Here is a 27,735-nt window from a genome sequence, read left to right on the forward strand (position 1 = left end):
ATGCACTTACATGGTTTAAAAAGAAATTATACAGTGAAAAAAATTTTCTTATCCCTTCCCTATCGGCCCAGTTCTTATCCCACTTTGTACAACTATAGTTGTTATAAATAAATATTATTTCTCCTCCTTTTAAATACAAAGATAGCATAATATCTGCATTATTCTTGGACTCTACTCTTTCAGTTGGTAGTAAAACCTTAAAGGTCCATCAACAGCTAAAAAAAAATATTAAAAAAAAAAGACTTTTCCATATGGTAACAGAGAACATCTTTATCTTATGTAGTTTTCTGTTTATAGATATGTCATATTCAAGTATAGTTCCCTTTTTTGATAAACAGTTGAGCTTTGTATATCTGTTATGGCAAATAATACAATGTGTCCATATCTCCAGGCTGTTTCTTTTGCCATGAAAGTTCCCACTCCATTCTCTTCTGCTGGTCAATTCCTATTTCACTTCAAGATCCAGCTGGAATGTTACTATCTCTGAAGACTTTTGAACCCCCTTGGGCCAGATTCCTTCTCTCTCTTCCCCACTCCCTTTTTACTTTTGGAAATATTCCACTCCCACATCTTCAGAAATTTTTAATTTTTTTAACATCCTTCTCTTCCCCAACTAGACTGGGAGCTGCCTAAGGACATATGCTGCAGGAGATTTTTCTCTGAATCCCTCAGAACTTGGCACCTTGTAGGCACTGGTATTGCATGAATGGAGGGACTGGGGTCCACCCAGGGGTGTGGAACTGCAGCATCCTTCACTGTCCTTGGCCTCCCAGCCTCTGTGAACACTGAGGACTGATGCAGGACAAAGGTGGGCTGGGATTTTCCCTCCCCACCCACCTAATTCCTTCCTTCCTGGTCCACCCCTTTCCCCCCTTGGGATTCTGTCCACAGCTGCCTTGCAGCCTCTGCTGGATCTGGCATTGGACAGCAGCTCTTATAGCTTTTTTAAAAAAGAATAAAAATAAAAATAAAAATGGAGACCTAGCTCCACCCATGTTCTCTCTTCATCAGATCTGTGGCCTCTAAAGTTAAGAAGACAAATAGCTTCATGGTCAAATGTACATCAAAGTTATTCTCAAATATTACTTCTACATGTCAAGCCAAAGGTGATGACAGTTTATTACTTTGCTTTTAGGACTGTGGGAAAAACTCTGAAGCGTTTAGTTAATCAGTGTTATGTGTTAACATTAAAATATCATGAGTGCCTGAAGCTGTCAATGGCTAGGTGGTTTCCACAGAATATTTCCTTTTAGTCCTGCCTAGATGGGCAGGGCTGGAGATGGGAACTCTTCAACCCTTGGGATGAAGAAGTTAATGCCAGGCATTCCCCTCACCCTGGGAAAGAAAGCTCCTACTCCTGGGAGGTGGAGCCTCTAAAGAAAACAAAGGAAAAGAAAGCTTTTGAGCCTCTGCCTGTCCAGGTCAGAGAGCATGTGGGAATCCAGATGTTCCATTTGGACAAGCCCCAGGACAGAAGGTAGTTTGAGGCTCACTTCCAGTGCTTTGGATTGTGGTCTGCAACGTTTCTTGCTTGCGTTCCTCCTAAAAGAAATCTGAAAAACTTTGTTTCTTCTTGGACCTTTAAAGGTTACATCTAAAATGTTTCATCATAGGTTTAAATAATGGCAAGCTATTGTTATTTCTGTCTTAATCTAAGTATTGGCATTTAAAAATAAGATTGTTACATCATTCTTTAAGTGTATCCAAGGGATTCTAAATATCCTAATGCATCTATCATCCACTTAAAAAATACATGAACAAGCTGTTCTTTAAAAGAAATTTCATATCACTGTTTCATCCCTTATCTTGTATTTTCATTACACTTGTCCCTGAGTATGTTAGTATAATATTTTAAGCTGGAATGTTTTTTATTGATTAGCCTATCATATTTCTCCACAAAATTCTTTTTTTAAAATGGAGTCTCTTAAGCTTAAGAAACCCATCTTGGTTGTATAATTAATATAAAAATTCCTAACCGACCTAAATCATATAAAATATTAAAAATTTTGATATATTGTTAAAATTAAAAGTATAGAGTATCTTTGCCCAAGTGTAATAGTATCCAGTCAACTCTACTCCTAGTTTTAATTTTTATAGATAGAAGTATAAAAACAGTCTTCATTCATTCCACAGATATTTATTGAGGACCTCCTATATGTCAATAGTTACTCTAGGCACTTGGGATACATTGGTAAACACTACAGATGAATCCCTTCCTAGAGCCTATATTCGAGCGTGCAGGAGTGGTAGGCAATAATAAACAAGTTCCATGGGAAAAGAGAGAGCTAGGTAAGGCAGATTTGTGGCACAGAGTGAGAGTTATGAGTTGTGATTTTCAGAAGGTCATGATGGATCACATTGAAAGGTGGACTTTTTACCAAAGGAGGCAAGGAGTTAGCAGTGAAGGTTTCTGGGAGAAATGTGTACCAGAGGGCCATGGAAACATATGTGGCATCCTCCCGTGTCAAAAAAGGAGGTCAGAAAGTCTGGAGCAGAGTGAGAGGAGAGGAGAATAGGACTGGACAGGTAATGATCTGGGTAAGGTGGTGATCTTACAAAAACTTTTGAACTATAGTAAAGAAGTTGATTCCTACTCTGAATGAAATAAGCAGCATTTAATGCAGGGATGACTTGTATTTTCAGAGGGTCATTCAAGCTATTAGATTGAGAGGGGGCAAGCACAGAACAGGGAAAACTTTGAGAGGACTAATCCAGGTATGAGATGATAGTAGCTGAGACCAGGAGGTAGCAGGGAAGGGGTGAAGGATGCTCAGATTTGGAACAAAATGTGGAATGTAGGAGAAAGAGGGATGATTTTAGGGGTAAGATTTTAGGGGTCCTAGTTTGAGCCACTTGAAGGATGGGGTTGTCATCAACTGAGATAGAAAAGCTGGTGGATTGAAAAGGTTCGAGAGAATATTGTTCAGTTTGTGATATGTTAAGTATTGGAAACACAGTACACTGCTGGATATCAGAGTCTGGGGTGTGGGTAGGTTGGAGCTGGATATAAAAATTTGGGAGTTGTAATCATAATGATGATAATGTTACTGCTGTTGACTGGTGAGTCCTTGCTTCCCCAATGTTGAAGAATAACACCAGAGAAGCACGCTGAGGCAAGGTCAGAGTAGAAATTAGAAGTTTATTAAAGGACAGCAGAAAAGACTTCTCCCGGAGGAAGAAGGGGACCCAAGAGGTGGAATCTGTGGAAGTGCGGTTGTCTCTCCATTTTATAATTTTCGGTGATGGAAGGTAGGTGGGAAGGCCCGAGGGATGGGACACAGGTGGGCCAAAGAAGTAATCTGGGCAGGAAGGACTTCATTAACACTTCTTTGGGATGGGCTGTCTTCAAATCTGCTGGGGCTGTTCATTAACATTTCTTTGGGATGGGCTATCTTTAAATCTGTTGGGGGCTGTTTCCTGGACTTCATTAACATTCCAGGAGTTGCTCAACTTTTCCCGGAATTCATTCTCAGCATGGCCTCCATTTTAGATTTCACTCGATATTACACCCGATTTACCTAACTACACTGACTACCTAATTTTAAATCTGGCTTCAATAACATATATCTTAGATGGCACTGGAAGTCAGGTGTCTAGAGGAGATCACTAAGGAAGTAGGTATAGATTAAAAAAGACAAGACCAAGGAATGAGTCTTGGGTCACTCACTATAAGACTAAGGGGTGTGAGAGAAAAGGAAAGGGAAGGATGTATCAGGGAGGAGGAAAACCAAGATGGTGGGGGAGGGGTGAATCAAGTGATTAGTTATGTCAACTGTTAAAGACAAGTCAGTTGAGATGAGAGTTGAGACCAGGTCATTGGATTTAGCCAATATGATTTTTGTTGTTGACCTCGAAAAGAGTAATATTCATAGAATAGTAAGGAGGAAACCATGATGGAATGGGTGAAGAGATGGTGGGAGACCTACCACTTCACCTGATAACTTATGTTCCATATGTAACCTCATATGATTTTATTACATGTATGTGTGTTCTGCATGTACAAATAGTGTATGACATGTTTTTGAACTTTATATAAACAGAATCATATTGTGTGTATGTTGCTTCAGAGTAGAAGAACTAGGACAAAATATTAGAATTCCTATAGAAATTTTGTTGCAAAGGAAGCAGAGAAATGGGTAGTAGCTGACAGTGGAAATGGGACAAAGAAATTTTTTAGGACTGGAGAAATAACATTTGCAAGGTTATGGGAATGACCCAGTAGATATGGAAATAGTGTGAAGGTGATGATCTGGATTAGACAAGAAGGATTGGAACACATTTTCTTAGTGGATGGAATGACCTTAGGTAGCACCATGGAAATTCAACTATGTAATGGAGGGGGAGGCTGAGAAGAGGCTGACATCTGGGTATGGGTGGATGTGATTGTAGAATTGTGGTAGTTTTTGTATCATTGTTTCAATGCTGTCAATGAAACAGGAAGTAAGGTTATTCTTTGAGAATGAGATGGAGGAGAGGATGTGTAGGTTAGAGGAAAGAGAAAATATGAAATCTAGAAAGAATGGAGGACGGAAGTAGGATTGCTGGATGGCACTAAGGTTCAAGGTTCATGGTGATGAAATTCAAGTGAAACAAGTCAGTATGATTGTCTTTCTCTAGCCATATTCAGATCCATGGGTGCTGGTGTGGAGTAAATCTGTGGAGAGCTGGCTTGAATCAGGATGGTGGTTCTGCCAAGCAATGAAGACACAGGGAGGAAGAAGGGGGGTTGAGGGTAGGTGTAAGAGTTATTACAATGATTGGCCAGGGATTTGAGATGGATAAGAATGACAGGCAGCAGAGGTGAAAGCTGAAGGATTATTGTACTACACAGAGTGACCCAGAAATAGGAGATGGTGATCAGAGTGTGTGATGTTTGGAACTATGGTTATGAAAAAGCTGCAGAGTTTGATAAGGCTCTCATGGCTATGACCTAGGGAGTGAGTGGCTGAGTTAGGCTAGAGGGCAAGATCCTTGGAGAAGTCGAGGAATTGAGAGACCGGGGCATTAGGAATATCAATTAAGTATACTTTATTTTATTTATTTATTTATAGTGTGTGTGTGTGTGTGTGTGTGTGTGTGAGAGAGAGAGAGAGAGAGAGAGAGAGAATTTTTTTTTTAATATTTATTTTCTAGTTTTCGGCAGACACAATATCTTTGTTTGTATGTGGTGCTGAGGATCGAACCCGGGCCGCATGCATGCCAGGCGAGCGCGCCACTGCTTGAGCCACATCCCCAGCCCCTTAAGTATACTTTATAACTACCCTAGGATTAGGACAGAAGTGGCACCTAGTAACTGAAAGCAGCAGATGGTGAAAAAAGGGGAATGAGGGAGGGCACTGGTAGGGGTCCTGGATAACAAGATTGTTGAGGAGCAGAGACTTACTTTACCTCTAGGCATTGGCTAAGAGGCTTAGCCAATGGTTGAAAACATTTAAATGGCTGAAAACACAGTTGCCACTATATAAGCAGTGGAAGGGGCAGCAGCTATCTCAGGGGAAAATCCAGGTTCCCTTAAGTAAAAAGGTAAAGGGAACCTGAAAGGAAACACAGTACACTGCTGGAGAAGAGGCTGAACTTGTAGGAAATATCATTTGCATAAATAAATAGATGATGTGGTAGACAGATTTTAACATAGACCCATATGATCCCTACTTCTTAATGTTCATACCCTTGTGTGGTCCTGTCCCCTTGAGTGTAAATGAGGCCCGTGATTTGCTTTGGGCCTTGTGTGCTTATGTGTACATGATTATGTTACAAAAGACTGTAACCAACCCAGGCTTAGTGACACCTGTTTATAGTCCCAGTTCAGGGTTGAGGCAGAACTCCTTGAGTCAGGGCTGGCCTGGAGATACTGTGCCTTAAATTTTTTTTTTTTTTTAAAACAAGTAACCAGTGTCCTGAACAGACTATCCAGTTTACTGATTCTGAAGAAGCAAACTGCTATATTGTGAGCTTCCCTACAGAGAGGACAACATAGCAAGGAAATGAAGGGGCCTCCAGGTGACAGCTGTCAAGGAACTGAGGCCCTCAAACTTGCAACCTGCAAAGAACTAAATGCTGTCAACAACTACATGAGCTTCGGAACAGATTTTTTCCCCCAGTAGAGCCTTACTTTTCAGAGGCCCTACCTAAGCCTTGCCTGGACTCCACAGAAATTATGGGACAATAAATGTGTTCTTTCAAACTCTTCTATTCATGGTAATATTGTTATATGGCAGTAGACAATACAGATGGAACAGAAGACTTTCAGTGATAGCAATGTTATCCAATTTTAAAAACTCTTCTGAAGTATAATACTAAGGAATCACATACTGATGTCTTACCAAATCATTTTTAATGATCTGTCAGCTGACAGATCTTCCTTCAATTTTGTTGAAAGCAAAGAATTGGAAACATTGGACTTGCAAAATAATTTAATGCCCATTCACTAAGGTGATTTACTTTCTCAGCACAGACACCAATTTTTGAAATATCCCTTTGGATTTCCCTGGAGGTTTTACAGTCTTGGGTCACTTTAGTAATTGGTGAGAATTTTGATTTTCTTTGCTAAGGTGTGAGGACAGGTTTGAAAGATGCACTGTCCGCAGCTGCCTTCTCAAGTTGAGCAATTTTAGAAAATAGTACCTATGATAGTGGACGATCCGGAAATGAATTCCCTTAGAGGGAACACTAGTTTGAAGACTATATGGTTTTCTGGTAAAAAAGGGAAAAGAATTCGGGCTGTGATGGAGAGGACAGAATGCGGCAGTGTGTGTGAAGAGCAGGGTGTGTGTATGTAGTTGTTTCTGGGCAACACAATCTAAGAAACGACTTAGAACTGTCTAAATTAATCTTGGAGGGACCCCGACAGAATTATTTATTGCCAGGTGAAAACAAAAGAAACAAATACCCCCCCACCCCCATATAATTCGTGTTTTCTGGAACTTTGAAAACATTTATTATTACTATTTTTTTGCGTTGCTTAGGATGATCTCAGGCCCTTGAGCATGCTAGGCAAGCACTCTACCACTGAGCGACACCCCCAATCCTGAAATACAAAAGAAATGCATTCATCTTATGAAATTGCCAATACAGAGAAGTGTAAGATCAAAAGTAGAGTTTATGGCCTTCCCCACCCAACAGCAACCTGATTAATAGGAAGTGTAGAGGTCTCCCTGGTCGCTCCCAACAACCATTTAAATTTCGTGACACCTGGCAAGGTTTCTGAACGTGTAATTCCTTGACACTGTCCTGTGCACCTGTCGATTTTATATACCGTTGGAATTCGTGATTTGGGGCTGGTGGAAAGGGAAAGGGATGGAAGATACAGACGGTCGCCAGTTTCTTCCCAAAGTAAACCGCTACGACTACCCCGAGTTAGTGCTTGGCTGTTAACGTCTCTTAAGTCCTCGCAGGTCTTCGAAACAAAACCAAACCCCAAGAGGCCGTGCTGACCGCTCACCATAAGCAACTTACTGGACGCCAAGATCTCTCGCGCGGCTTGGTTTACTCTTTTGCAAAGAGATGCCACGCTCTGATGACCAACCCCTAGAGCCGCCTCTCAGTCCACCCAAACAGAGCAGCGCGCTCGGCCAGGGCGGGTCCTGAACCGGACTCGCAGCCGCTCGCGGACAGGCGCTGCCCCGCGGGCGCCTGCGCAGAGCAACGCTCCCCTCTCTCGGGGCGGGAGGCGGGGGCAGCCGGGAGAAAGGAGAGCTGCAGGGGAAAAGGGCCAAACCCTGAAATTACCCGGATGTGGTCTCCGCGCGCGCATGCTCAGTGTCTTCTCGACAAGTTGGCAGCAACAACACGGCCCTGATTGTCGTCGCCGCTGCGGTAACGGAGCGGCTCTGGTGACTGAGCCCGCGTTCACGCCCGCCCGCTCTCCTCAGGAGGGTCTTCCCACCCTCGGTTCGGCTTCGCTGCCTTCCAGGGGCAGGAGCGAGTGAGGGGAGTCGGGCGCCCCAAGAGAGAGAGGCCCCCCGCCGCGGGGCGGCCCGGGAGCTCGCGGCGGCCCGGCCCGCGCGGGCAGCGGCGCGGCGCCGAGGAGGGCGGCCTGCTCCGGTCGCCTCGGGGCGGGGGTCGAGGAGCGCTCCGGGCCGTCGGGGGAAGCGACGGGCGCGGCACATCCGCTGACGAGCAGCGGCGGGAGAGTGAACTCTCCTTGCCAGCGCCCGAGCCCAGGTAACCGCGCCATGTCCCCTCCCCTTCCCCCGCCGGGCCCGCGCGCCCCGCCCGCGCCTTCCCCGCCCCGGGGCGGGCTCCGGGCGGCGGCGGGGAGCGCGCGGGCCCGGTGGGTCCACCCGGAGCGCGAGCGCTGCCACCGAGGTAGATCGCGGCGCCTCTAGTCCCTCGGGTTTCGAGGTCGGTCCTGCGGCCCCGAACTCCGCTTGCAGTTTGTCGGACTATCTGTTTGCACTCGAACGGGGACTCCTGCGGCAGCCGCAGCTCCTCTTTGTTGTTCTTGAGTAGTTTCGCTGTCGCCCAGGCGCAGCACTTTAGGTCAGTTGGAGTGTTTGTTGCCCAGGTCTAAATGAAAGTAGTAAATGGTTTATCTTTTTTTTTTTCTCAAGCAGATTTTTGTTTTCTCTTTGTCCCTTACTTTTTCTTTCTGGTTGTGTCATTCCAGTTTACATTTCTGGCTTTGATTTGTTTACTTTTTGGGTATTGTGGGTGATGGCGGCATGCAGGAAACATTCTTAGCACCTTAACCGAACCTCCTCCTGTCTCTAGTAAAACGTGTCTTCTAATAAATGACGCAGTTTATCTTATTGTTAGGACCACATGTACAGAGCGTAAAAGTGGTGTAGGATGGAGGGCGTTGGCTGTTAGGATTTCTCAGGCTAGATTTCAAAGATAGGAGTGTGTATAGTTAAGTTGAAAGGTTCCTTTGCAGGTGTAGGGAGGCTTCAAAAGCCCTGTCGTAGATTGATTACCCATCCACCCCCCCCCCCCAGAAAACTTTTTTTTTTTTTAAAGACACGTTTAGTTTTAATTCATTTTGAAATCAGTTTCTTAGTGCGTTTAGTTTTTTACCATAGTTTAAGGTGGAATTGACAGGTTTTTTTAAAAGCGATAATAACTATAACAAGATAAGAAAGGAATCATTTTAAGCATCCTGAATTCTGCATGCTTGTAGTCTTGGCTAATTTTTAACAACCTTTGGCTTTTGCCAGATTTAGCATCCTTTTGGTCTCAGTAGCAGCTTGATTATTCCTTGTTTTAAGAAGTAGGTTCAGTACTTTTTGCTGGCAGAAACGATGTAGTTTTAATTGAAAAATGCAGGAATGCGTAATTTCATAAAGTAATTGGATGTTGAACACTGTTTTTGAATTATTTTTGTTGTAAATTTCACGAGTTGTCTTTGCCATACAGTACTAAGACTATAGATTATATATTTCAGTTGACATGTAGTGTATGAAGTTCTAAAGTGTACCTTTTTCTTTTTTTTCCGCCTGTAAGGACTTTATGGAAAGTTCTGATACGATTAGTACATGATACTACAAATTGTAATTAACATTTTAAAAATGTGGTTTCTACTTTTCTACTTACTGTTTCTTTCATAATGCTGTTATGATTTTGTTTCCTTGAATGTGTTTGTTACAGAACAAATGTAGTAGAGGCAGAAGATCAAGAATTTATGATTTGTAGCATTAGGTGGTGATGAATTATGTAGGTTTAAGTTATTGGAATTAAAACTAAAAGCCTTTCTAGAAAAAATTGATGTAACATTTTATGAATCTATTAATAAAGTGGCCTTTTTTTTTTTCTTTCAAGGTTTTTGGGTTGAGTTTGCTTTAAAGAGGCATTACATCTTTCTAAAAAATTTTGCAGTCTACTTCTCTGTTTACCTAAGTACCCTCAATGTAAATCTTGAGGTTAGAAACAACTGCAAATCTGTTTTAGAATTAATGAAAATTTGTGCTGAGAAAGTCACCTTGAAATATTTTGCAATAAATTTTATATGGACCATTGACCTTTTATGTTGCCTTTGCTGCTTAAAGCAATTCTGCTTACACTAAAATGCATCAAGTCTTTTTGGAAGTCAGTGCTTCACTGAAGCTACATTTTAGTTGAGGTGTTTCTCTGTGTAATTTCTTTTTCTGCATTTCCCTTCAGACTCCCCCTGCACTCCCCCCCCCCAAAAGTAAGTAGTAGACATTAAACTAATTTATGCACCTCAGCCACACTCCAGCTTTTCCATTTGAAAACCCCCCATCCCCCCATTGAGCCAGTGTTAGTGACATTGTTAGACATTATTCTGATTGAACTGAATTTCTGGGGCCTGTAGTTGGGCTGTTAACTACAGAATTTTCAGGGTTCATTATATTTAAAAGGCATATTTAGTTTTGCCAAAATATTTTGCCTAATTTGATGAGAACAAATGTTATTTTTCTATTGTTTAAACTTTATCTGTTTTTCACTTCTATTTTGTTCATGCCCCCCCATTTTTAATTTAGTGATTTTAGACTTTTTTTTTTGTATTGGAGATTGAACCCAGGGATACTTTACCACTGAGCTTCATTACCTGTCTTTTTTTTTATTTTGAGAAAGGGTTTGCTAATTTGCTGAGGCTGGCCTTGAAGTTGTGGTCTTCCTGCTTCAGCCCCCTGAGTTGCGGGGATTATAGGCCTGTGCCAATACATCTGGCTCTTTAAGCATGTTATAGTGGCCATTTCAGTACTTGTTGTACATATTTGGGTTTCATTTTTCCTTAGAAGATTGTGTTGTTAGGTAGAGTTTTGTTTTGCTTAAAATGATGAGGAATGGTGACTGAAGTGACCCTTAATCATGTATAAACTAGTTGGACAAAAATGGTTTTATTGATTTGTTTTCTATGCTAATGAAAGGTAAAGGAGCTAGGCCAGGATAGTGCAGCATTTTGTACAATTTTGTTAAATTACCAATTTTTAGGCTTTTTGCCCAACAGTTGATGTGTACAGATAGTTTATTTGAGCTACTTTGAGTATAATATTGTGTGTATCATGATAACGCAAACATGATAATTAGATTAAGAATTTTTGCATATTTTTTTCTTATTTTAAAGATGTGTAATTTGGTGATGACTGAATTCCAGTTTCTCAGGAACAAAATATTTTAGGTTGTGTCACCTTGATATTATTACATGGCGTAATTGGCATCTAGGAAATTTTATTTTAAACACAAAAGTTAAAATTAGGGTAGGCTTTCATATGTAAAACTAAGATGGTAGGTGGTCAGAGTCTTATAATTTAAGTCTTGGTGCAGCTTGGTAACTTGGCGCAGCAAATTATAGGTTAGACAGGTAACTGGTTAAGATGGTCTGTTATATCTTAATCAATTTAAAGTTGGTTATAATCCAGTGTTAGAGATTGAACCCATGTCCTCATGATGCTATGCAAGTGCTCTACCACGGAGCTATATCCCCAGCCCCCCCCCCCCCTTTTTTTTTAAACCCCAAGGTTTAGGGCAGTGGCTTTCAATCTTGGCTGCGCTTTGAGATTTTTTTGGAGAGCTTTACAGAACACTGATATCTAGATTCATCTCTTAGAAGTTTTGATTTGGTTAAACTTGGTTATTTTTGAGAAAGCTCCTGCTAAGTTGTTAGGGCCTTGCTGAGTTGCTGAAACTGACTTTGAATTTGGGGTCCTCCTGCCTTGGCCTCTCAAGCTGCTGACATTACAGGTGTGTGCCACCCTTCCTGGCCAATTCAGGTCTTTTTCAAGTAAAAATGTATTTTAAATTTTTAAATTGTGTGGGGAGCCATTCTCACACGTGACTGGGCAACTCCCGGTTTGGGTCTGAGGCGCTCTGGCTAAACTGTGTAGGAGCTTTCCCGACCCTCTCCTGGTGCCCTCTCCTGGTGCGAGACTGTCCGTGTGGGGGTGTGACTTGACCACTGACCCTGGGGCCAGTCACAGACCCTGACCTTGGAGTGCTGCCCCCCTCAACCTTCATTGGATGGAATTCTCCCCTGAATTTCTTGTTCCCCAATAAAAGGCTATTCGAGGTGTGAGTTAGAGGGCCGTCTCGGACCTGGTCATAGAAAAAGGTAACTGAGTCTGTGTGTTTTATTTCGATCTCACTAGCTAACTTTTATGACAAGAACCTCTTTAATGAAACCAGTGCGCTGGTCGCATGGTGGAAAAATTGAATTAAGGATATTTAGCAGTGATATTTGCTAGTGAATTTTAAAGCATTTTATAACAATATGTGGCTGGGTGGTGTAACAATTGAGTCTTTTGACTGAAAGGATGACAGTAGTGCTTAATGAGCTAAACTAAGCAATGAATCATTGAACATAACCACACTAAATGCATCTGTGCCATAGATATCCCCTGCTAAAATTAGTTGATGGAATAATTTTTTGTATATCGATGTTGAAATGAAGGGACTGACCAATTGTAAAGAAAAATGACACTATTTCTTTGTGATCATTTAAATTAGTTGTATATATTCATGATATTGTAATATGTTTCACTGTCTTTTTGGTAATTTGTAGAAGTGAAGTTTGTAGACCAGATAAGTGCCTTGTAAAACTATTAATATACTACTGTTGTTTCCAATTACATATCTGCGTGAGGTACATTTTCTTTATATACTTTAACCAAAATGCCATCACAGCAGATTGAATGCTGAAGCAGACAGGAGAATCCAGCTGTCTTCTCTTATGCTAGACACAAGAAATTTGAAAGATGTAAAACAATGTCACTCTTATTACTAGTTTTTTATTTGTTTTGGAAATGATTTTTCATAAAATTTATTTGTATTAACATATAATAGGTTTATTATTTTTAAGTAGACTATAAAATCAATACCTAAAATTTTGTTTTAATTTGTAATATGATAAATAGCAGTGTAATTTACATAAACAATAACTAATTTGGATCCTTAATAATTATGAATGTAAACAAAGGGAACCTAGACCAGAGTTTGACAGGTGCTGTTTTAAAGTAACTTCTTAGAAAAAAAAAAAAAGATAATACTTCTATGTTGTCAACTGAATTACTGATTAGGAATGTTAGTGATTCAAATTTTTTGTTTAGTTATTGTGTATTAGGAAACATGTAGCAGTCAAATTTAAGTAAAAAGGGGACATTTGCTTGGCCTGGAAATAGAGCTAATTTCAGACTGCTAGATCCAGAGTCTGAATTAATATCAAGACTTGTCTGATGGCTTTGCTTTCCTCTCTGTAGTTTTAAATCTCAGGTAGTTCCCAGGCTAACTACTCCCGGTTTCAAGTTCTGTATAAAGAGGTCTTCTTCCATCCCCTTCTGTAGTTCCATCAGAAGTTCTTGAGCTGTGTCATCTGACTTGGGGTTCTTTTCCATCTCTGGGACAACTGTTCGATCAAGGGTTGGCTCTGGAGAGTCAGATTGGGAATTGTCCCACCCGGCCAGATGGGGAGACTCTTGGAAAATTAGACTTTTGTTACAAAAGAGGAAATTATGCTGGCAGACAAAAACAGACGCTAGCTTTAGAACTTTTAGCAACTTCTAATTTATTAATCAGAAAGTGATAATTTTTAAATAAGGTTACTTAAAGTAAAGCTTGTATAATGACATTTAGATCTAAGACTCTTGGGTAAGGAAAAGCATACCTCTCAATTTGTCCCTTGTAGTTTATCTTAAAAGTTACCACAGGGCTGGGCATATAAGCTCAGCTGGTATAGAGTGCTTGCCTCACATGCACAAGGCCCTGGATTCAACCCCCAGCACCACCAAAAAAAAAAAAAGTTACCACAGAAACATTCTTTTGATTGCTTTGCTTGTATTATTAATTTTTTGTGCTCTTGGAGGTTCTTGCCTGCCCTCCATTTGGTGAATTTCAGTTGTCTAGAATCTTCGCTGTAACTTGTGCTTTTTTTTTTGAACAGCTTTTTTTTCTCTGCTTGTAAAGCCTATGCTTAAAATTTTATCCTAGTGATATTTCACCAGGCAGCCTTTTTCCCCCTCCTTAAAAACTCTTTTAAGCACTTTTCTCAAATATTCCCATATTACATGGTTTCTTAATAACTGATTAAAATCCTTATGATTTCTAGAAAATAAAGTTTGACATAAATAATACAGTAAATTCAAGAGGAGACTAACATTTGAGAGATGTCATCATTCATTAACTAAAACTTGGGAATTTTCATGAGAGCCTCTCAGGCCTGTACTCTGCCTGTTTAATTTTATTTTTTTTTTTTTATTTTATTTTTTTTTAAATTTTTTTAATTTCTTTTGCCCTTCCTTTATGTTTCCTTTCTACCTATTTTTTATTTCTTATATTCTACCACAATTCTTTTTTTTTAGAGAGAGAGAGAGAGAGAGAGAGAGAGAGAGAGAGAGAATTTTTAATATTTATTTTTTAGTTTTCGGTGGACACAACATCTTTATTTTTATGTGGTGCTGAGGATTGAACCCAGCTCCCCGCGCATGCCAGGCGAGCACACTACCGATTGAGCCACATCCCCAACTCCCTGTTTAATTTTATTGAGTGTCTTAATGAGTTTGATTATCCAGCTTCATAGTCCATGAATTAGTTTTTATACCTGTGGTCAACAACTGGCAGTTTACAATTAATACCACAGTGAGAGGAAGAACAAATGATAGGAAGATAAAAGAACAAACTTCTCTCTTTTGCTCTCTTGACTTTATTAATCCTTATTATGATTTTGTCTTTATTTTCTGTCTCATCTTTGTCAGTGGCTTTCAATTAGGCCTAACTTCTCTACTAAGCTCTTCAAAGTCAGCATATCTAAAACTGATTTTGTTATATACCTTCTTTAAAAATTTATTTTTTCATTATCATTTATTTAGCCTATTTAGAAAATGGGTTGTCTTTTGAAAATCTCCCATTTTCACCCCATAGTCAATTTGTTAAAGAATCCAGTCTGTTCTACTTATAAGTGTATCACTTTGTTTCCACTGCTCATGCCCTTGATCTAGGCCTTTATTACTTTTTTCATCATTGTCTCTTGTTTTTCTGATTCTTTTTCCAAAGCTATTTTCCATGTAGTCACTTGTTTCCTTTCTTCTATAAATCTGATGCTGTTATTCATCCTCTTTCCTAACATGAACCTACTCTTGACAAAATATTTGACTCTTTTTCCTCTGCTTTTTTTGCTGTGATTTTCCTTTAGCGTGGCAAATTCTTATTCACATATGGTAGTCATTAGTACTCTTTGACCAATATTCTGATGGCTTTCTTCTGGCACGTGTTAGAATTGCACTTCTTTGTCTCCCTCACCAACCCTCCTACTTGAAATTAGTCATGGCCCCAAGTTTCTTATCTTGGCACTATTGACTTTGGGCTGCCAACTTTAGGCTGGATAATTTTTTTTTTTTTGGTGAGGAGCCCGGGGTGCCTGCTCTCTTAGTCATTCCCCGCCTAGTAGTACTCTTGCCTCTCACCTCTCCCTTCCAGTTGTGACTCTCAGAGTGTCTACAGGTACTGCCAGATGTCCCTTGAGTGACTGAGTTGCCCCTAGTTGAGAATTACTGGCATGGCCATTTGACTAACCCAGTCAAATTTGAGCATAACTAATAGTCTTTAAAAGACAGTGTATGAGCTGTCTTATTCCTTCCCTCCTATTTAAGGACATATGTAGAGTTGGAGCCTCTTATCAGTGTAATCCCTAAAAGAGATGACAGTGAACAGTGCCACCAGGTGATCTGTGATGAACAATTAGCATAAGCAGAAAATAAAATCTTTGTTTTAAGCTATTGATGATTTTTTTTTCTCTTTTGCTATTGATGAAAAGAAGTTTTAAAATATGTTTCAAGCACCAGAACTATAATGAAGTCACATGTGGAGACATCTGTATTTAAGAAAACAATGTCATTTTCATTTGTCTTGAAAGAAACTTGTAATTAAAGCACACCTTTGCAATATCATTAAGCCCCCAAATAGAATAAATTTTAGAGATGGTGACATTTGATGGTGAAGTGTTTATACTGAAACACTTTAATTGTGTAAATTGGTACAAATGTTTTGGGATATAATATGAATACAAAAAATAATATTTTCAATATTCAAAAATTATTTTCAGAAAATACCACAGAATAAAAATGATATAGTCAATTTACAAACACTTGCCTTGTATATGTCAGGCAGGAACTATACCTGTGGCTAGGAATTTCTAAGATGAGAGAATGTTTTCTTGAGCTTCTAGATTTGTAGGATATAATAAAAAAATACATGTTAAACTGTAATAGGGTGTATTTAAAGTTGAGGATTAAATTACACAGCAAGGAACACATACATAATGAACATACTGGGGAAGCAAATAATTTTGGGGGATTGAGAGGAAAGGAGACAACATGTAAGGAAAAACTTGGAGAAATTTAAACAAGCAGCACTTTGAAGGATGGCTAGGATTTTATTGAGTGGATAAAATGGGACTAGATATTTTAGGCCAAAGAAATAGCTGGCTGAGTGTGGTGTGGTGGTACATACTTTCCAGCTACTTGGAAGGCTGAGGCAGGGGAATCACGATTTTGAAGCCAGCCTGGGCAACTAATAAAGATCTTGTTTCAAAATAAAAAGGGTAGATAGATCTGTAGTAGATGGTTTGCCTAGCTAGCATGTGGGAGGCTCTGGGTTCATTCACCAGTAATCGGTCAGTGCCTAAAAGCATGAGCAAGCATTTGAAAGCACATACAGAAATGGAATCATTTGACAACATAGAGCACTTACTTGTCCTAGGAATTGGGCATATAGTGGTGAAGACAAGTACAGTCCCTGATCACTAGACTGCGATCTAGAAATAAAATTCTAGTGAGTTTGTCTTTCACATTTCAAACTGGTCATTCTGTTGGGTCAGATTTGAGTTGAAATTGTATTTTGTTTGGCATTCATGGCAGTTTCCTTATGCTTCCTCTCCCTCATTTTCCCTGTGATAAATTACTATTGCCTGAAAGTGAGATTTCATATACCTATGGGCATTTTTTTTTTTTTTTTTTTTGGTTTCTCTTTCAGTTGAAGATCTAGCAGCTGTGGTCTTAAACACAATTGGCAAACCCTTGTAATCATCAATACTTTTTCTTTTCTTTTTTTTTTTTTGGTACCAGGGATTGAACTCAGGGGCACTTGACCACTGAGCCATATCCCCAGCCCTATTTTTTGTAATTTATTTAGAGATAGGGTCTCACTGTGTTGCTTAGTGTCTCGCAATTGCTGAGGCTGGCTTTGAACTCGCAATTCTCCTGTCTGAGCCTCCCAAGCTGCTGGGTCAATACTTTTTCTTTACACCTGGCACATTTTGTTCATTTATATGATTTGCCTGGCTCCAATATGCCTTTGAGTTGTCTGGATCAGTGGTTTACTTCTGTCATTCCCATCCTACATTTTCTTTGACAAGTTTTAATAAGAAGAAAACATAATGTGTTTTAGGATAATCTTTTAAGACAATTAAATTATTGCTTATTAAATAAGCAATAGGTACTTTCTGCTGAGCACTATGTGCCATACACTTTACATAGATTTTTTTTTTTTTCTCCTTGGAGCTTTGTATACTCCAGTTAAGAGAGTTTAAGTTGCTTCATTTGTCTGCTCTCAGTGTGAAAGCTGGGATTCTAATCCAGATCTCTGATTCCAAAACCCCCCATGCAAGTAATCTTTGATTAACTGGCAAGAGTGCCTTCAAAATTTATTTGTTGAATATGGTTAAGTGATAAGTATTCAAATACATGAAAAGTTGCTTCTTATGAGTTGAGGAGGCAGGCATTTATTAAAAGAAGTAAGATTAGAGGGAAGCAAGTATTAAATACCAAGTGATAATAAAAATTCTAAGAAGACTTAAAACTAATAGTGACAGAGAGAATAGAAAGGAGACATACATACATAAGTCACAATTTTACTTTAGGGGGTTGCGGTTGTAGTTCAGTGGAAGAGCATGAATCTAGCAGGTTCTGAAGACCTGAGTTTGATTCTCAGTACTCCCTCCCCCACCAAAAAAGATTTTACAACTGACTAGTATGTGTGATAAGACTTGATTAAGCATGACTTTATACTAAGGAGAAGGCCTAACTTTAATATTTTGGAATGTCAAAAGCAGCAGCTTTGGGGCTGGGACTGTATTTGGTAGAGCGCTTGCCTAGCATGGTGAGGCACTGGGTTCAATTCTCAGCACCACATATAAATAAATAAAATAAAGATCTAGCAATAACTAAAAAATAAAAATAAAAAAAGCAGCAACATTTTAATTAAGCTATTTAAAACTCTTAGCATCAGTTTTTAATTATGTGCATTGTCTTTGACTTAGCTACAGCAGTTTTGTCTTTTCCCAGATAACTGAATCTACCTTTGAGATGTGTTCTCATATCTCTCTATTTATTTTTTCAGGTTATCCTGAACACCAGATGTCTAACAATTTTCCTTGCAACGTTAGCCATTGTTTTTCACTGCCTCCAAAAGATCAAAATTGCTCCAGATATTGGAGAGAGATTTGATTTAAAAGAAAAAACTTGAACAAATGGACAATATGTCTATTACAAATACACCAACAAGTAATGATGCCTGCCTGAGCATTGTACATAGTTTGATGTGCCATAGACAAGGTGGAGAAAGTGAAACATTTGCAAAAAGAGCAATTGAAAGTTTGGTAAAGAAGCTGAAGGAGAAGAAAGATGAGTTGGATTCTTTAATAACAGCTATAACTACAAATGGAGCTCATCCTAGTAAATGTGTTACAATACAGAGAACATTGGATGGAAGACTTCAGGTTAGTCTTAGAGTTTTTCTATGTCTTCTGTGGTGGTGGATTAAAAACTTTCTTGTTTCCTCTTAGAGTTATTGTAGGATATTTAATGTGAGGTCCGTTTCTTTAGATACTTCACATTCTATACCAGTATGCATGCATTATGGGAATGTATGAAGGGTATATTTAAAAAGTTTTTAATTAATCTTACTCAAAAATAGTTCAGTGAAGGGCTGGGGATATAGCTCTGTTGGTAGAATGCTTGCCTCACATGCACAAAGCCCTGGGTTTAATCCTCAGCACCACAAAACAAACAAACAAAAAAAAATAGTTCAATGAAGAAAATTTGGAATATACAAATAGAAAGCAGAAGTCCCATACTCTGAGAGAACTGCCTTTAGCACTCTGATATTCATTCTTATAACCATTTTTGGTATCGTATACATATTTAAAATCTGAATTATACATTATTTTTTTACCATTTAAAGATCTCGTATCATGTTTTAGTGGTACCACATTATTTCACTGGACAGTTTTCATATGGAACTACATAATATATACTTTAAGATACTTACAGAAATCTTATATTGTTAGATTTAAAAATTTTATTTGTAGATTTTGGTCATAGTTTCAATAACAAATTTTGTACTATTGTATTTCATTTTATTATTGGGGTACTGGGTATTGAACCCAGAGGTGCTCTACCAGTGAGCTACATCTCTGGCCCTTTTCATTTTTTTATTTTGGAACAGGGTCTTGCTAATCTGCCAAGGCTGGCCTGAAACTTGTGATTCTCCTGTCTCAGCTTCCCAAATTGTTTGGATTGCAGGCATGTGCCATTGCACCCAGCATACTTTTTTGCATTTTAAAAATCTGAATATAAGTCTTAAAATTGTATGTAGGATTAAATTCTAACTGATGTGTGACCATGATGGAATTATTTTGAGCTGTGGTTTTTCTCTTTTATGAAATGAGGGTTATGATATTCTGAATATAGGGGAAAAAACTGCTCAAACTCAGATTTTCTTGTTCTCTGTTCACAATACTTAATCACTTCTGTGACCCAAAATTGTGTAAAGGTTTCTTCACACCAGTAAGCAAACAAGCAATTAATTCTGCAGGGGACATCAGCTGGGTTTCCTTTAATTCAGTTTAATTCTTACATTCTCTTATCTGGAGATAGTGGCAGACCCACAGGTTGAAGATTCAGTTACCAAGACTTGCCACCCTCCTCTCCTGGCTTTAGATGCTATCACAAACCTCACGTTGTTTTACTTGTGCTTCTTACCAACCAGCTATAAATCAGGTTCCTATAGCCCCTTCCTGGGGTTTGATTAATTTGCTTTGAGAGGCTCACAGAACTCGGGGAAACACATTTACTGGTTTGTTGTGAAGGATGAGATGCATAAGGTGAGGTAAGCTTCTTAGCCCTCTCCAGGCCCACCACCCTTCAGGAACCTCCACATGTTCAGCTTTTCCAACCCTGTTCTTTTTTTTTTTTTTTTTTTTTTTAAATGGAGGCTCCATTACAAAGGTATGATTGATTAAAATCATTGGTCTATTGGTGATCAACTCTATTTATAGCTCTTTTCTCCTCTCAGAGGTTGGGGAATGGGGCTGAATTCCAACCCTCTTATGCTGCCTTAGTCTTTCCAATAAACAGACCCATCCTGCAGCTACCTAGTCTTCCAGTCTTCAGCCAACTCATTAGCATATGAAACCCATCACTTTAAAGATTCTAAGATTTTAGGAATTGTATGCCAGGAAATGGAACAAAACCAAATGTATATTTTTACAGTGTTATAATCCTGACTTTGTTGGATTTTGAAAATTAAATGAAAACATCTGTAAAGTTCCTTGTATAACCTGGGACACAGCTGATTCTTAATATATAACCAATGCTTAATAAATGATTGTTTATTTTCCCCAGGTGGCTGGCCGGAAAGGATTTCCTCATGTAATCTATGCCCGTTTGTGGAGGTGGCCTGATCTTCACAAAAATGAATTAAAGCATGTTAAATATTGTCAGTATGCATTTGACTTAAAATGTGATAGTGTTTGTGTGAATCCATATCACTATGAACGAGTTGTATCACCTGGAATTGGTAAGTAGACTTTACTTCTATCGTTAAGTGCATAAAGGGAAAAGACCCCAATAGGGTTTTAGTTCTTCTAAGTTAATTTAAGTATTTAGGAGTTACCAAGAACTTTAAGGTTAAAGAATCAAATATATTTTTAAAAATATTTATTTATTTTTTTAGTTGTAGTTGGACATAATACCTTTATTTATCGAATTTATCGAACCCAGGCCCTCGCATGTCCTAGGCAAGCGCTCTACCGCTGAGCCACATGCCCCAGCCCCAAGAATCAAATATTTTTAATGAAATATAAGTATTTAATTTTGAACTTAGAAACAAAACTTGTATTTTGAATGTGAAAACTAAGTATAGTTTATATTTTGCTCATTTAGCACATTGGTTTTGAAAAATAAGAAAACATTATAAATTCAAATAGTTAGTTTATAAATTATTAGATGTCATTTATGAAACTTCCTGAATTGAAATGTTTATGAAGGTTTGTAATCTCTGACTTAAATTTACATTCTATAATGGAACATATCTTCATGGTAATGATTAATGTTTCATTTTTTTTCCCTTTAAAAAATAAAGATCTCTCAGGATTAACACTGCAGAGTAATGGTAGGTAATCTGTTTCTTGTAACTTTCTTTGTTTTCTTTTTGCCTGTCTGCTCTTTTTTTTGGATTCATGTGAAGTAGTTTGTATAGGTGCCAGTGATATTAACAAGAAAAAAAGGAACTACTTTGGAAATGTAGATTTTTTTTTCTGTTTGTATCAGTGTTTAAAACTGGATTTAAATTGGCTATTGGCTCTTTGAATTTGAAGCGGCGCCAAAAACATTAATACATCAATTTAATATTTTTTGAATTTGATAAAACTGGCTCTATTTTGTAAGAAAATTTGTAGAGCCAGTTTAAATGGGTGTAGTATACCTATAATATGTGATAATTGGAAGTTATGTGAAACATATCCTTTAAAAATACCAGTATCTTAGTTTTTCTGCATTTCAACATAACTTTCATGAGTGATCAAATGTGAAGAATGATTTAAAACTACATGTTAGAGTTTTTTTAATCTTGTTATATTTCAAATATGTTATGTATCTTGAAATATCTTGTTTTATATTTCACTTGTAACTAAAACAAGGTTATTTGAAAATATATGCTAATCACAGATGATCTAATCCTGTATTAAGAAAGAAAAATTCCCTCAAGGTGAGGAAAAAAAAAATCCAGTTGGAGTGTGTTTTTGTATTTTAAGTGTTGATACATATGGATATATCTTTAGCTCTTTTACTTAGAACTTGTTAATGAAATAAAGTCTTATAAGAGCCACCTTCATCTTAGAAGGTATGCTATTATGGAGGCATTTTAGTCACTTGGAACCTTTTTTTGTTGTAAAATCTAGTGATAGTTCAGAAATATCATGTGACATTAAATTTTGGGAAGAGCATGTAAGCCTACTTGTTTTTAATTCTTTACTTTTCTTCCATGTCATTAATAATAGAGGAAGACTGTAGTGTCCTGTGGTGTGCCATTGTTAACTGTTGTACAGATTTCTGAGAAGTATGGGTTGGTAAAGGGAGCAGTGTGGCTTGGTCTGGCAATGGTTGCTTTAAGATTGCTTAATGCCCTGCCTTTTTGCCACAAAGATGTTATCATGTCAGTTCTGTTCTTTGAAAGTGAACATCAGATCTTCACCATTCTCCCATCAGTGTTTTTGGAGAACTAAAGCATTTAGCTCAGTGCATGTGAGGAATTAGAAGACTGCAGTGAAAACTTTAGAATATCTCAGTGGGTGTGGTTGTGAGGGGGTTCAAATTTTGAAGCTTTCTCTGTCCTAATATTAATGTTGTTCTGAGTTGCTTGCTATTGGTGGGGTTGTGTGGATTGATGCCTTTTTTTTAGTGACTCTAAGGCTTATTCAGCCTTGTGGAGCCCTCTAGTGGTATGCGAAGGCTGTCTTGTGGCTTATGTCCTCAGAAAATGGTATTTCTCAGAAAAAGATATTTCTCACAGTTCATTGTAGTTTTGGATAAAGAAATAATACATGGCCAGGTAACTAAAAGTTGAGAAAATGGAACAATTCTTTCACTTGTGAGTTGGGGGTCATGTGGTACTTGTTTCTAGCCTGTCTCATCTCTTTCATGAAGTTTTCCATGACCATATTGACCTGTGTATTCATTTTATAAATATTTAATGAGCATGTATTGCCTGGTACTTGTTAGGTTCCAGGAACACTAAGATAAATAAACCATGTTTTCTCCAGTTCATAGTCTGGTTGAAAAAAGAAATAGTAAGTAACATCAGACATTATTGTGACCTGCCTGCTAAAGATAAAGATCGAAGACCTAGGGCAAGTCCACTGGCGTCAGCCTCTCTGTCATCTACAGAGAGTACATTCTTTACCCCTCATAGAACATTTTGTAGTCACTTTATATGTACAAATATTCTAAAAATATGATTGAGTAATAATAGCAAATACTGAGTACTCGTTTATCAGGTACTGAGCGAAATAATTTGTGAATATTGTGTTATCATTCTCTCAGTGCTCCCACATTGTAGATGGGATTATCTAACACTTTACTAGAAGAAGAGACTGGTACCTGAAGAGGTCAAGGATGTGGCCCAGTATTAGAAAGGAGGAGGTGGAGTAATATGTGCTTGCTATTAGATATTTAAAAAGCAGAAAAATATTACAAAAAATTGTTAGCTCTATAAAGTAAGGGATATTTGTTTTGTTTATGGCTATATCCTTAGTGCTAGAATAGTACCTGGAACATAGGTGCTCAATAAATATTTTTTTCAATTAATGAACTTATTGACTGCTAGCCCATAAGAGAAGTACTTAAGAGTTTGGTGTCTGTTTTTCTGGACTTTAAAAAATATATACTATATGTTTTTTTAATTTTATTTTTTTGAATAGGCAATACATGGTCCATAAATCAAAATACTATAAAAAGGTATACAGTGAAAAGAAGTGCTCCCACCCCTGCCCCCATTCCCCCCTACCTCAGGTAATCACTTTTATTAGTTTCTGGTGTTTCCTTCTAGGATTTCTTTATGCAAAAAATACATGTATTATTTCCCTCCTTTCTTACACAAAAAGCATACTGTACTCACTGTTCTGGACCTTGATTTTTTATTTATAGTGTATGATTTTTAAAACATGTATATGACCACAGCATACAATAATGATTTGAAACTTTCTTTTTTTTCTCTTGGCAAAAATATATCGCAGATACATCTATCCTTGTTGATACTATCGTTTTACCTATGATATATATATTTTAGGTTATTTGATTAAAAAATCCATAGATCTGTAGAAGTTCCAAACTTACACTTAGGAGAGTTGAGCCACCTTAGTAAGGCAAGAAGAATGTTTAAGACCTAACTATCTAAGGGGATGTTATGATTGCCCATTAAGCCATTTCAGGGTTAACTGAAAAATGAGCAGTGAGTAGCAAGTTGACTGGTTATAGCCTCCAATCAGTAATGTTGTCCTTATATGCGGGATCAGCAAAAAGATCTCAATCATGATGACAAGAAAAATGCTAAAGTGTCCAAGAATTTAAATAGAGATGTTAGGATCTGTATGAAGAAAATCGCAGACTTTGTCGAAGGGTATAATAAAAGGCTGACTAAATGTGGACAATAGTCATTTTATGCCACATTTTTTCTTTCTTATTTTTATACTTTTGCCAACATTAATTGTGAATGGTTACGTTCAATTTTTTGCTGATACATGATGATGTATCATTTTGATTATCTTTTTATTTCCATAGACTTTTCTAAAGAGAAACTTTGGAGTGGAATTAATGGGTCTTAAAAATACCAACATCTTCCTTTTGATACATTAAAATGCCTTTTAAGACATTGTACATAGAAATTTGAACAATGGATGATTCTTACTGCTTTGAAGTAGTCTCAAGTAAAAAGAAAAATAGTCACATAATTAACTGAAAATTTATGTGTAATAGATTTTTTCCAAAGATTGAAAGATGGGGAAAGATATGCTGGTTCTTAGTGGAAAGGGCAGTGTCTTTGTGAATTATAACTGATTGCTCTAACTGATTGTTCACTGGATTGAACTACATTCTGAAGTAGTTCAGAGAGAGTAAGGGATGGTTTTGCTAGAGAGAAAGCAAACCCCAAAACAGTAGCCCAAAGCTAAATGCGGAGTTTCTAGGTAGAAAATTGACATTATGAATACAATTCAGTTTTTCTTCTTTTTTTTAATGCAACAAAGCATTCCTTAGTTTGTTAATGCATTTTTTTTTAATGGACACAATACCTTTATTTTATTTATTTTTATGTGGTGCTGAGAATCGAACCCAGTGCCTCATGCATGTGAGGCAAATGCTCTACCCCTGAGCCACAATCCCAGCCCGTTAATGCATTTTTTTAAATGTAAGTTGGTTATGGAAAAGGATAATGCTTTTTCAACTAGACTCTAGTTTACTTATTAAATTGTAACCACACAAGTGAAAGATGTTGATAAGTGAGTTTTTTCATACCACACGTTTATCAAATTTCCTTTTATGGATTGGGTTTCTAGAAGGAAATTTTAAAGAATTTTTGTTTGTTTCTAAACTTACTGGGGATATTTATATATTTCAATTTTAAGAAATATGTTACTTAACTACTTAACTACTTATACTAGATCCTGAAATTGAATAAGCTATCAGATCCCACTCATATCTTTACAGTATGAAATTAAAAAAGAGCTAAGTAATTGGTCTTTTCAGTTGAATAAATATTTTGCCAGGCATTTGGTTTTTACCTTCTTCATGTTATTTGTTTAGATGATTATTACTTCTGGATTTACTAAGAAACTGAGGATTGCCTCTTTAGGACCATTGCTGTGGAGGCTGTTGGAATATAGTCTAGCTTCAAATGTCAGAGACAGATTGATAAAAGATAACTGATCCTAATATCCTAATACCTCTAAATGGTTTTTGCCGATACAGTATTATGCTTTTAAAATATGAAAAAGTAATAGTCATATAACTAATTGGTGTTTATATGGGATAGATTTTTTCAAAGATTGAAAGATAGAATATTTATAGAATAGTTGATTTTAGGGTTGTCATATTATTTGCAAATATGTTTCTCCCCCTGGGAATAGAAGCTTGCAAAATTAAAAAATATTTAATTTTCTGCATAGCTCCACCAAGTATGTTGGTGAAGGATGAATATGTTCATGACTTTGAGGGACAGCCATCATTATCTACAGAAGGACATTCAATTCAAACCATCCAGCATCCACCAAGTAATCGTGCTTCGACGGAGACATACAGTACCCCAGCTCTTTTAGCCCCATCTGAGTCAAATGCTACCAGCACCACCAACTTTCCCAACATTCCTGTGGCTTCCACAAGTAAGTTATATAATCTGATGTAGTCAGCAAGTTGACTTCCTAACCAATGAATATTTATACGTTGTCACTTAGAGGAAAACCCCAAGTAAGTAAAAGTTAAAAGTACTGTGGTATCTCTCATAGGTGGACTTAGGAATCAAATCCATGGCCTGGTACCGGCTAGGCAAGCATTATACACCACAGAGCCAGACACACTCTCCTGCCCCTAGATAAAAAAATATTGGACAAGTGTTTTAGTTGGTCCTGGAAAAAACAGTGTTTATAATTTATTTAAAGGTTTTTATAATTGACATATATATATATATAAAATCATTTGGAAGTTGACTGATGGATTTGATTATGACACACATTTATATTAATGATCGAATTTGTCTTTTATTTACTAATATATGCAAGAGTAAGAAGTATCTTAAGTTTTCCAGATATTTATTATATATTATTTATATATTTATTTTAGTACTGGGGATTGAACTCGGAGATACTCAACCACTGAGCCACATTCCAGCCCTATTTTGTATTTTATTTGGAGACGGGGTCTCACTGAGTTGCTTAGTGCCTCGATGTGGCTGGCTTTGAACTTATGATTTTCCTGCCTCAGCCTCCCAGGCTGCTGGGATTATAGGTGTGCACCACTACGCCCAGTTCTCCTCATGGATTTTAGAGAAATATTTAAGTAGTTAACAAGTAGTTTTGAACCAAGGTATTTATGAAGGTCTTATTAAGGAATTGCAATCTTTCTTTAGTCCAGTGTTTTTAGTTTGCTTTATCTGGGAGAATATTGCTTTAAAATAGTCCTCTCAATTTTCTATTGTACAAACTTAGAGAAAAAGGATTAAAAAAAAATTTTTTTTTGTAGTTATAGATGGACAGCATGACTTTATTTATTTATTTATTTATTTATTTTTATGGTGGGGGGTGGGTGATGCTAAGGATTAAACCCAGTGCCTCACACATGTTGGCAAGTGCTCTGCCACTGAGATACAGCCCCAGCCTGAAAAAGGGATCTTGACAAACTTTTTTATAACATATATGCCACCGGATAGACATTATTTTAGTCAATTTAAAAAAATTTTTTTGTTGTTGTTGATAGACCTTTATTTTTACTTATTTGTATGCAGTGCTGAGGATTGAACCCAGCGCCTCACACTTGCCAGGCAAGTGCATTACTGCTCTGCCCCAGCCCCAGCCCCTATTTTAGTTAATTTCAATGTAAAGCTAAATTCTACACCTCTTTTTCCTTAATATCTTATAATGACTACTTCTTTTTTTAAAAAATAAGTCTTTCAAATGGAGTTTTCCCATGATAGCGTTGTTACCTTCTCTGCCATATTGTAGGAGGCAGAGGGGTATTAAGTTCAGATTTTCCTTTTTCTTTTATCTTTTGAGGTGCTGGAGATTGAACCCAGGGCCTTGAGAATTAGCAAGTGCTCTACTGTTGTGTTACATCCCCAGCCAAGGCTTAGATTTTTTGGTGGCCTAAGATAATATGACCTTGTTCTTTTAGTATTGCTATTTAGTTTCATATCACCAAAGGTTGAACGGTTTGCTGCTTAGAAAGTGAAACAGCTTTTTTAAAAATATTTTTTTTAAATGAATTACAGAACATTGTCTTGGTATCTGTATGGTGTTAATTGTAC

General features: G+C 37.7%; 1 protein-coding gene across 1 annotated transcript in view; it reads left to right on the forward strand.

Annotated features, from left to right (window-relative positions):
• The first annotated feature begins 8,024 nt into the window (after positions 1–8,024).
• Positions 8,025–27,735, forward strand: part of Smad4 (SMAD family member 4) — a 52,131-nt gene continuing 32,420 nt past the window's right edge. The window contains exons 1-5 of the mRNA XM_046419449.2: positions 8,025–8,163; positions 18,286–18,664; positions 20,571–20,745; positions 21,310–21,339; positions 25,886–26,098. Of these exons, the coding sequence (XP_046275405.1) occupies positions 18,416–18,664; positions 20,571–20,745; positions 21,310–21,339; positions 25,886–26,098 (667 nt within the window). The 5' untranslated portion in view covers positions 8,025–8,163; positions 18,286–18,415. The remainder of the gene's footprint in view (positions 8,164–18,285; positions 18,665–20,570; positions 20,746–21,309; positions 21,340–25,885; positions 26,099–27,735) is intronic.

This window comes from Marmota monax, unplaced genomic scaffold (genome assembly GCF_021218885.2).
Source record: "Marmota monax isolate L192 unplaced genomic scaffold, Marmota_monax_Labrador192_F-V1.1 WCK01_AAM20220418_F8-fsc00088, whole genome shotgun sequence".
NCBI lineage: Eukaryota > Metazoa > Chordata > Mammalia > Rodentia > Sciuridae > Marmota > Marmota monax.